At 36.5% G+C, this 11,843-nt stretch overlaps 1 protein-coding gene across 1 annotated transcript; it reads left to right on the forward strand.

Annotated features, from left to right (window-relative positions):
* The first annotated feature begins 6,541 nt into the window (after positions 1-6,541).
* LOC144998141 (putative sucrose-phosphate synthase 1) lies at positions 6,542-11,540 on the forward strand. Its single transcript, XM_078957955.1, has 12 exons — positions 6,542-6,920; positions 7,100-7,189; positions 7,328-7,572; positions 7,677-8,439; positions 8,626-8,742; positions 8,821-8,952; positions 9,035-9,211; positions 9,286-9,339; positions 9,440-9,502; positions 9,701-10,576; positions 10,838-10,965; positions 11,073-11,540. The coding sequence occupies exons 1-12, from the start codon at positions 6,741-6,743 to the stop codon at positions 11,347-11,349; spliced, it is 3,102 nt and encodes a 1,033-aa protein (XP_078814081.1). The 5' UTR covers positions 6,542-6,740; the 3' UTR covers positions 11,350-11,540.
* The last annotated feature ends 303 nt before the right edge of the window (positions 11,541-11,843 follow it).

Raw genomic sequence — 11,843 nt, forward strand, 5'->3', positions numbered from 1 at the left:
CCAATATCAAAATGATACATAGTCTGACAGTCCTTCAAAAGTCAACTAAGTCAACTCTGGTCAAAGTGAAAGTCTTGGTTACAGTCAACCTTCCACGTTGACCCTACTCGCCGAGTCAGCCTACTGACTCGCCGAGTTCATAAGCTCTGAAACCCCTTTCATTCGCGACTCGACTCGCTGAGTCAGACCATGAATCGCTGACTCTACTGATTTCCGAGTTCTATCCTATCCAACTCACTGAGCCTTCACCCAACTCACTGATCCGAGTCTTAACTAGAAGGGTTTGGGGTTTCGCGACCTGACTCGCTGAGTCTAAGAACAGACTCACCGAGTCGAAGGCAAACTTCAACAGACTCGCCGAGTTGTTCATCCAACTCGTTGAGTTCCTCCCAATCTTCATGCTACTCGTCGAGTCCACTCGAAGGACTCGCCGAGTGTATTCAGTCCTTCATGCATTCAGAGGCTTTGAGTCATGCAGTGACTCTAAACTATAGATCCATTCTTCTAAGGCCTATTGCTCACGTAAATTTGCAAACTTTACGTGTAGCTAAGGAGATCTAGGCCCAAAACACTCCATACTCGGGTTTAAGACAACCATGATTCACCTACACCCCCAAGACTGATACTTTATGACTCATTAGGCCAGAATACACTTAGATATGAAGTAGCAACTTCAGATCTGGACTTCTAACTCCAAAAGGCTATAGGACAAGGCATAAAAGCCCCAAATCTCATGACAAAAAGGAAACTATGAGCAAAGGAGTGAAGGTAATGACCTCTTACCTTCAAATGCTCTAAAAAGTCACACCAACACTGGATCTAAGGCTTCCTCTTGCACCACTATGAACTTCCTTCTCTTCCAAGCTTCAAATCACATCACCAAGGCTAGATCTTTGCTCAAAAACGGATATGGTGGCTAGGGTTCGATGTTCTGGATGAGAAGAGGTGTAAAGGAACCCTAAGGAAGACAATGAGGTGCTTAAATAGTGCATAAAGTTTCGAATTTAGGGTTTCCCTCTTCAGACCGGACTCGCCGAGTCCATTCTCCGACTCGCCGAGTCGGTCACTTACTCCTCAACCCGGATCCCGCTCGGACTCGTCGAGTTCCTCCCTGGACTCGATGAGTTGACTCTTTGACTTAGGGTTTTCTTTCCTTTCTTGGACTTTCCGATTTTGGGTGTTACATCAAAAGCATAAACAATACAATATAAGCCTGACTACATTATTTCGTATCTACAGGCCTATATCCGTAATCCCTCATCCAAAACATTACATCTATGCTCGAGCGCCACTACCTGTAATACATGAAACTGATTGGGTCAGACTTCGGATCCTAGTGAGCACATAGGGTTTTCAACCCACAATAAATAAGTTTATTAATTTCATCAACCAACAATAACCTGATTACCCGTACCCATTATCCTCACATTACGTCCCAAAAACACCTATCACAAGGGACCTAGACTAAGGATCAATATCGGGATGGACACTAATGCTAAGGGGATTCCTCAGCAATAAATGTCCTTAAGGAAATCATGAGGGGGATGGAGTACACCGGTGAACACATCGTTCACAAACACCTACAGTTTGCGAGCCTACTAGTGTTCCACTGGACTGTCTAGAAGAGTCCGTGGTCGTCATCCATACTCCGCTAGATGACGAAATCAACAACAACAACATCGATGCCTCTCATCATTTTATTACACATCGTCTATTACATCAATCCTTGTTTTACCCCAACATTTTTGTAGATATAAAATATATATACATTTTAAATCATTTAAAACATGTATAAAATCATTCATCCATCATAGACAGCAAGTATTCAGATAATATGCACACTTAGCATGTAATTTATATATAATACTTCATATCTATGTGTAAGATGAAAGTAATTATGCACTTACCGGGTAAGGTGGTGAGTCGGCACTCGGACAACACTTCGTTACTCTTAAAACAAGTATCCCTTGACGAAACCTAGTATCATTACCACTAGAGTTTAGTCTAACGTTTGACGAGACTAATTAATAGTCTAACTATTATTACTATTATATAAGTGTTAAACAATACTTATATAACCCATAATAATAGCCCAAATACTCCTTATAAGGTCATAATAACATTACTATATTGAAACATAAGCTATACTAAAGACATGGTAGGCATAACTCACTTACAACGGGTTTTCTCGAAAACCGGGCTTCGTTGGAGCAGCATTTCTGAGCCGAAAGGCTAGTTTCTCGGGACTTCGGGAGCCTCAGAGCTTCCTTTGGGTGCTAGGGGTTTTACCTAGGCTTAGGGGGGGTTTGGGGCTAGAGAGAGAGTTTAGATAGATAAAGAGATGGGTATCTTTTCAAAGGTAATAGGCTTTGTATTCCTACATATTCCCTAAGAGAAAATTTAGTTAGAGATTTTCATGGAGGGAATATGGGAGGACACCTTGGAAGAGACAAGACTTTTGCTAGTATGGAAGCTAGATACTTATGGACCCACTTGAGGCAGAATGTGGGAACCATTGTCAAACGATGTTATACTTGTCAGATTGCTAAGGTCAGTCACAAAACACAGGCCTTTACATGCCTTTACCCATTCATGATGATATCTGGCAAGATCTTTCAATGAATTTTTTTGGGGTTAACTCATACACAGTGGGGTTGACTCGTTTTTCGTAGTAGTTGATCGATTTTAAAAAATGACACATTTCATAGCTTGCAAAAAACCTACAGATGCAAGCAACATTGCCAAACTATTTTTTTCGAGAAATTGTTCGTCTTCATGATGTCCCAAATTCGGTCACCTCTGATCGTGGCAGTAAGTTTTTAAGCCAATTTCGGATTAATTTACGGCGTATGTTCGATACAACCTTAAACCGAAGTACTATCACACACCCACAAATAGACAGACAGACGGAAGTAACTAATCGTACATTGGGAAATATGATACGAAGCGTTTGTGGAGATAAGCCTAAACAACGGGACATTAAAATTGCCTTAAGTAGAATTTGCTTACAACAGTGCTATGCATAGTGTTACCGGTAAAGCCCCATTTGCTTTAGTATACACGACAACTCCCCGAGATGTTGTTGATGTAGTTAAGCTACATCACACTATTGAAATTAGCTCTGCTGCAACAAAAATGGCCAGGGATGTGCAAACTGAGAAGGAACTTACTAAAGCTCGGTTGGAAGCTGTGGGTGAGAGAAACAAGGAAGCACTTGATCGCCACAAGCGCGTTAAAGTATTTTAAGTCGACGATGATGTTATGGTATTTCTTCGCAAGGAGAGGTTCTTGTAGGCACTTATGGCAAATTCAAACCACGAAAGTATGGCCCTTTCAAAATCACCAAGAAGATTAATGTCAATGCATATGTAGTGGCCCTCCCATCTTCTATGAATATCTCCAACACTTTTAATGTGGCAAACATATATGAATTTCATAGTGATGTTGCGATCTATCCTGATGATACCTCGAGGTCGAGTTTTTCTGAGGTGTTGGAGACTGATGTAGAGGAATTAGCCATGCGAATTGAAGAGCAACTTGATCGTGAACATGGAAACTAGTCTAATATTCCTATTTAAAATTGGTTTAGATAATTATCCTTTCTTTTTATTTTTCTCCAATATTTTGTTTTATACTTATCTTATCGTTAGGATCCTTTTCTTTAGGCCTAAGTTAGGTTTTCTTTTGTATTTAATGTCCTTCATGTTTTGGTGAGGGATGACTTTTTTTTTTTTATCAATATAATTCTGGTTTCTGATTAATCGCCCTTTAAAGGCCTGTTGCTCAGTGTTTGTACCTTGAGCTGCAACTCTTGTTGTGTATTCTCTTGTTCGATTACGTCAAGATCAACCAAAATATCGTGCCTTAGGAATATCAAGCACACCCACCCTCAAACACCATGATGGCGGCGGCTGCAATGGTGATTTGTGGCTTAAAACACAAAACAAAGTGTAGAACTCACATAAGATTTGATCAAATGAGAAAAAAAATCCTCTTCTCCTCCCAAAGTCATCATTTTCTTTGTTCTTTCTTTCTTGGATCAACTGCATAACAAGGGGAGGACTATGGTTTGTCATTTTTATAGTTAGCTCATCCCTAGTGTTTCTTTTACCCGTCAAACTTAATATATTACCTCTAAATTCTCAATGCTTATAATTACCTCCCTTGTTTTTAATTATTTTCCTTAATTTGTGCCATCTAATATGTTTCCCCTAAATCATATTAAAAATGCACTAAAAACAATTTCATGAAAGTCTACAATATTATTATTTGGCAACTTAAGGATAAAACAATTAATTAAATATAATAAATAGGAATTAAGCGTTACACATTAATTATTTTTGTAAATTGTGAGCTATTTTCAAAATTTTGTAATGTTTATGACTTTGGGACCTTTTTTTCTTTTCGTCATGTGCTCAAAATATAACAATATTGTTTTTTTCATTAGTCTTTACTTAACAAATTTTCAAATGCAAATTAAAACAAGGTAGATATATTTCTAACCGTTTTGTGTTGATGATGAGTCTTTTTAATATGAGTAAGTCGATAGCTCACTGCCTCATATGATTATTATGGTAAATTACTCTTTTGATGTTGAACCTATTGCCGATCACCATTATTTCGTTTATGATTCAATGTCCAATTCAGGCATCCACACCTTGAGTTCTTGATAAGGATCTTGTCCTGTTGTACATACTTTGGACTATTGGATTGAAGAAAGTTCATTATCGATGCTATTGGGGACGTTATAAGTCATAAAGGTCAAAAAATTGGTCATTCCGATTATGAAAATCTTGAAGGGTCCTTATGTTCCATGTTCCAAGTTCCAAATTGTAACCGATTAAATTTAAGTTTGTTTGCACTCATACCCATTGCCCATTCTTAATGTTTGCCAATGGCGATAAACCCCATCACCATCAACCTGTTTTGTATAATGGGATTTGATCACCCATACACATTTCTACGAGCTTCTAATAAATTTATGTACAAAATGTTAAAATGAAGCATGAAATTTAGTACTTGGGATTTTGTCACCCATTGGTAGGCCATTGCTTCTTTGGAAAGGGACTTTTCCTGACATTATCTTGAGTCAACATTCGTTTATGTTGTAGACCAAAAACGCCAAATGGTTTCAAACAATCCCATTTACCACAAAAGAGTTAATTTAGTTACATGATGTGACACTTTGTGTTGTCTATTTTCTTGTCTTGAACACATGTACATGTTTCAAGGACATGTCTTTTTCTTTCGATGAACTTCAAATTCCCTTTCACCAAACCTAAAAGGATCAATGATAACGTCAATCGGAAATTGACTATAAAGTTATCAGTTTATTTACAATTGGTATAAGATGTAAAAAGTTTGGGTCTGTTGTAAAAAAAATGCATTATTTTCATTACAGTTTAAAATACAATTTTGAGAAATGCCAAAATGCTATGTCAAAATATTTTGTTGTAAGATAAATAAATGGCGATAATTTATCATTTTTTTAATGCACAATTCTAGTACAAACTTTTTTCATTTATTATTTTAGAAAGCAATTTAATGCTTTCAAATGTTATCAATTATTGTTATAAATCATTCTTATTTTTAATAATTAGGTGTGAACCCCATGTATTACATGAGTATATTTAAAACAATTAAATGTGTATAAACATTTGAGAAATTTGAATTTATAAGAAAAATAAGAAAAATATTGAATTACTAAAATTAAAGTGTTTTTTTTTTCTCTTTTAAATTTAAACAAATCATTTAGATAAAATAATCAAAGCAAATCAATGAGATTTTATTTTAAAATTTTGAAGTTATAAGGAAAGTCCATTAATAAAATTAATATGCATTTATTATTAAATTTAAACATCATATGGAATTTAATAAAATAGGAAAACCACAAAATTACATAGGAAATAAAAAATTAATTTAAAATAACCACAAAATGACATGTGACAAAATGAATGAGAATGTAACAAGTGGCAACAAAAACTTTCATTTATTAAAGAAGATGTAGAGTATAGGTGGCAAAAGAAGCAAATCTGACGAGTCACATAAGCATTATGCAATACTTAATATACTTTGCTTAATCTAGAAATAATTAGTTAATTTTACTATAATTGTTGAAACAAAATTGCTCACTTAATAGTTAATGCTATTATCTCTTATAAATATCACAATAAAAAATAAATAAATATTGTTATCAATTATTGTTATAAAACATGCTTTTTCTAATAATGTAGAGTATACGTGGCAAAATAAACAAATTAACGAGTCATACAATACTTAAAATATTTTGCTTAATCTAGAAATAATTAGTTAATTTTACTATAATTGTTGAAACAAAATTGGTCACTTAATAGTTTATACTATTATCTCTTATAAATATAACAATTAAAAATAAATAAATATTTGAATGAATGTAGATTTTTATTAATATGCTATTAAATATAGGAGAAATATTATATTATATTATATTATATTATATTATATTATATATACTATATATATACGATGATTACAGGAATATAGAAAAATACAGATCCCTATATATCAGCTTTCTCTCTCCTCCGCGTGTTATCAGATCGTCTGTCTCGCCACTCTCGTCTTCAATCTCATCACGTTCATTGTCACAACGTCACCAACTCTCTCTCTCTTCTAACCATTTACACACACACTCATAGTACACATAAAGAGGCATCGCAGAGAAAGGGGCGGAGGGCAGAAGGTTGACGGAAGGTGGTGGAGCAATGGCGGGAAACGATTGGATAAACAGTTACTTGGAGGCGATTCTGGATGTCGGACCTGGACTTGACGATGCTAAATCCTCGCTGCTCCTCCGTGAGAGAGGCCGTTTTAGTCCGACTCGCTATTTCGTCGATAACGTTATCGGCTTTGATGAAACCGATCTCCATCGCTCTTGGGTTAAGGCAAGTTTTTTCTTTTTCCTTTTTCAGTTGATCGATCCATACACGCTACTTGTTTTTGTATCTGCATACGTTGATGCAAAAAATCAATCAAATCACGGGGTGTGCGTTTTTGCACTGTGTCTGTATCTTGCTCTGTTTTTCTTCTTAATTTGAAACTGGAAATGATTCTGTGTATATAGGCACAAGCGACGAGGAGTCCTCAAGAGAGGAACACTAGGCTTGAGAATATGTGTTGGAGGATCTGGAATTTGGCTCGACAGAAAAAACAGGTTTTTATTCCTTCAATTCGAATGTTTTCTCTGCTAATTTCTTCTCAATTTCCCGAATCTATACCAAAAAAAGGAGAAGAATGCTTAATCCAACCGACAAATCGATTCAATTTTTATGTTCTCATTCTTGTTTGTTAGCTTGAGAGCGAGGTAGCCCAAAGAATGACCAAACGTCGCCTTGAGCGTGAACGTGGTCGCAAAGAAGCTGTGGCTGATATGTCAGAAGACTTATCCGAAGGGGAGAAAGGAGACACCATCACTGATGCTTCTGCTCATGGTGATAACAGCAACAGAGGCCGTTTACCTAGAATCAGCTCTACAGATGCTATGGAGGCATGGGCTAATCAACAAAAGGGGAAAAAACTTTACCTTGTACTCATAAGGTAAGCTATCCCTACTTCCCTAATTCCCTATCCACAATCCATTCATTTGGCTTTTAAGCGTTAACAATCTTTACAAAAGCTTTTGAAAACCAAATTTCTTGCAGTCTTCATGGTCTTATACGCGGTGAAAACATGGAGCTAGGGCGTGATTCTGATACAGGTGGTCAAGTAAAGTATGTGGTTGAACTCGCAAGGGCTTTAGCTTCAATGCCAGGTGTCTATCGAGTGGATTTGCTGACTAGGCAAGTAGCATCATCTGAAGTGGACTGGAGTTATGGTGAACCAACAGAAATGCTATCACCACACAATTCAAACAACTTAACAGATGAAATAGGCGAAAGTAGTGGCGCGTATATAATCCGTATCCCCTTCGGTCCAAAAGACAAATATATCCCTAAAGAATCCCTATGGCCTCACATACCCGAATTTGTTGATGGAGCACTCAGTCACATCATCCAAATGTCAAAAGTTTTGGGGGAGCAAGTAGGTGGGGGCCACCCTGTGTGGCCTGTAGCAATCCATGGTCATTATGCAGATGCAGGTGATTCAGCTGCTCTTTTGTCTGGTGCCCTAAATGTGCCTATGCTTTTTACTGGTCATTCTTTAGGGAGAGATAAGTTGGAGCAACTTTTGAGACAAGGGAGATTGTCTAAAGATGAAATAAATGATACGTATAAGATAATGAGGAGGATTGAGGCTGAAGAGTTGACTGTTGATGCTTCTGAGGTTGTTATAACTAGTACAAGACAGGAGATTGAAGAACAATGGAGATTGTATAATGGGTTTGACCCTGTTCTTGAAAGGAAGCTTAGGGCTAGGATTAGAAGGAATGTGAGCTGTTATGGAAGATTCATGCCTCGTATGATTGTAAGTGACAAATCTTTCTTTTATTCTATTTATGTAGATATTAAGTGGCTCTATCTTATAATTCAACCATTTTGAGTTTTGACCTCGTATTTGTGTGTGTGTATATATATATATATATATATATATATATATATATATATATATATATATATATATATATATTAACAATCATATTATCCCTTGTAGGTGATTCCACCTGGAATGGAATTCAATCATATTATCCCACATGATGGTGACATGGATGCTGACATGGAAACAACAGAAGATCGCCAAGCTTCTCCGGACCCGCCTATCTGGACAGAGGTCCACTTCATTTCTGATTAATAATTTTTATTTATAATTTTAAAAAATCATCTCTCCTCAATATCAAAACAAATGCAGATAATGAGATTCTTTACAAACCCACGAAAGCCTATGATCCTTGCACTTGCTAGGCCAGACCCAAAAAAGAACCTTATAACTTTGGTCAAAGCATTTGGGGAATGTCGCCCGTTACGCGAGCTTGCAAATCTTGTAAGTGTAAAGTTTACCCTAACAAGGGTATTTTGGTAATTTTTGTTATTTTGGATATAATTTTTTTGGTTTGGTTTTACAGACGTTAATAATGGGTAACCGAGATAACATTGATGAGATGTCAAACACTAGTGCTTCCATGCTTCTTTCCATTATTAAAATGATTGATAAATATGATCTTTATGGTCAAGTGGCATACCCTAAACATCATAAGCAAAGTGAGGTCCCTGATATCTATCGTTTAGCAGCAAAAACAAAGGTAAAAATTTATGAAGAGTTAAATATTTATGTTTCAGAAATAAATATTAAATCTTGTATTGCTTTTGTTGGCAGGGTGTTTTTATTAATCCGGCTTTTATAGAGCCATTTGGACTCACATTAATTGAGGTTAGTCGGTTACCTTACCTTCTGAGTTATGATATATTTAGCTATTAAGGTATCAAGTTTTTATAATATTTTGTATAATTTATTAAGTTTCTTTAAACAGGCTGCAGCTCATGGGCTACCAATGGTTGCCACAAAAAATGGAGGCCCTGTTGATATACACCGTGTAAGTTGTATTTCTTTCATAAAGCATAACAGGTTGTAAAAGACGGAAATACCCTTTTCATCCTTGTTACTGGAAATAGCCTTAAAAAGCTTGTCCAATCAAGTACAATATGACAAGACAAGACAGCTTGTAATGAACTCCCCTTTTAGATCTCTCATTTGTGCAAAAGACGTAAATGCCCTTTTTAATTTGTTGTAGGTACTTGACAACGGTTTACTTGTCGATCCCCATGATGAAAAATCCGTTGCTGATGCGTTACTAAAACTTGTAGCAGACAAACAGCTTTGGTCAAAGTGCAGGTCAAACGGGTTAAGAAACATCCATTTATTTTCATGGACTGAACACTGCAAAACTTATCTTTCAAGAATTGCAAGTTGCAAACCAAGGCAACCCGGGTGGCTAAAAAATGGCAATGATAATGATGATGATGATGATGATGAGAATTCAGAAGCCGAATCACCAAGTGATTCTTTAAGAGACATGCAAGACATTTCTCTAAATCTAAAGTTTTCAATGGATAACTATGAAGATCAAAAAGGTAAAATAGAGAATGCAGTCATGTCGTATTCAAAGGGTGTCATGAAAGGAGAAAAAACCGACCAAGGGAAGTTCCCGGCGTTACGAAGGCGTAAGGGTATTTTCGTAATTGCGGTCGATGGCGATGACATTGGTGTTATTTTTGAAAATGTTAAGAAGGTTTTTGAGGCGGTGGAGAAGGAGAGGACGGAAGGTTCTATTGGGTTTATATTGGCTACATCGTTACAGATGGCGGAAGTTCATTCGTTTATGGTTTTGAAACGGTTAAATTCGTCCGATTTTGATGCGTTTATTTGTAATAGTGGGGCCGATCTTTATTACACATCTTCTCATAGTGAAGATAATCCGTTTGTGTTTGATTTGTATTATCATTCGCATATTGAGTATAGGTGGGGTGGTGAAGGGCTTAGGAAGACTTTGCTTAGATGGGCGTCTTCTTTTGTTGACAAGAATAAAAATGGTGAACATGTTGTTACGGAAGATGAAGCGGTTTCAACCGATTATTGTTACGCTTTCAATGTTCACAATCCCACACTCGTAAGTTCATCCATCACTTCAGCAGAACAGGACAAAACAAAACAAAACAAAACAGGACAAGACATGACATGACATGACTGAACACTTGACTGATATGAACGAGACAAAAAGACAAAATTGCATATTTTTTGTACCACCCGAAAAGTGGGATAGGGACTAACATCTTTTTCACACCTTTTGGGTGGGGCCCATCAGTACAATTTGTTCTGTCTTGTCTCAGAGTGAATGAGGTCATTATTGACTCGTATTTTATTGTTGTAGGTTCCTCCGGCTAAGGAACTTCGGAAGATGATGAGGATTCAAGCTCTTCGTTGTCATGTTATTTATTGCCAAAACGGGAAGAAGATAAACGTTATCCCGGTATTGGCGTCTCGTTCACAAGCCCTCAGGTAAAGTGTTGTCTGGATAAATGATGTTTAAAACATATCGACACTTAAAATGGAAAGAAAAAACTTATTTCCTTGTATTAATTAAAAATACTATATTTAATTTTTAGGTATTTGTATCTCCGATGGGGAATGGAGTTATCGAAGGTCGTGGTTTTTATTGGAGAAAGTGGCGACACCGATTACGAAGGGTTTCTTGGTGGTGTTCATAAGTCGGTTGTATTAAAGGGAGTTAGTAACAATAGCAACCTACTTCATGCCAACAGAATCTACCCTCTTTCTGACGTCATCCCCAAAGACAGCCCTAACGTTATTCAGACACCCCAAGATTTTACCAGTGCCGACATCCGCACAATGTTGGGAAACCTAGGAGTTCTCAAAGGATAAGACTTTGTTTTTGTTTTTGTTTTTTTTTTGGAAAGTTGGTGAACTTGTATGTACAGTTCGGGAGCTGGAATGGCCGGACCTTGAGAAATAAAGCTATGGTAAAAGTTGTACCTTATGCATTGAAACTTATACCTTCTTTTTGAATTGGAATTTTAATTTTGGAGTTAAAAAATATTTGTTTGACCTTGAAATGGGAATATCATTGATATTGAAAGGCGTGTATCTTGCAAGCTAAGTTTGAGTTGGCTTGAGGGAAACCATGTAGTTGTAGAGATTAATAGTTTATGGCCAAATGGTGCAAAGATAAAGCTAGCCAGATAGGTCATCTATTTTCCACCTACAAATTGGGTGTCTTTCTGATGCATGTAATAAAGACTGACTGTTGACAAAATACATGGAACTAATGTCAGTTTCGTAATAATAAAATCATTATGCTACGTTGTTTAAGAAAACATTTTTTTTATTACTTGCTTTTGATATCAAGGTAAGATTTT

Source organism: Lactuca saligna, chromosome 5 (assembly GCF_052625555.1).
Source record: "Lactuca saligna cultivar CGN05327 chromosome 5, ASM5262555v1, whole genome shotgun sequence".
Lineage (NCBI taxonomy): Eukaryota > Viridiplantae > Streptophyta > Magnoliopsida > Asterales > Asteraceae > Lactuca > Lactuca saligna.

Bases quoted from the DNA above. Each gene is read 5' to 3' on its own strand.
- LOC144998141 (XM_078957955.1), top strand. From the start codon at position 6,741: ATGGCGGGAAACGATTGGATAAACAGTTACTTGGAGGCGATTCTGGAT. The intron at 7,190-7,327 runs GTTTTTATTCCT...CTTGTTTGTTAG, and splicing joins TGGCTCGACAGAAAAAACAG to CTTGAGAGCGAGGTAGCCCA. The intron at 8,743-8,820 runs GTCCACTTCATT...AAACAAATGCAG, and splicing joins ACCCGCCTATCTGGACAGAG to ATAATGAGATTCTTTACAAA.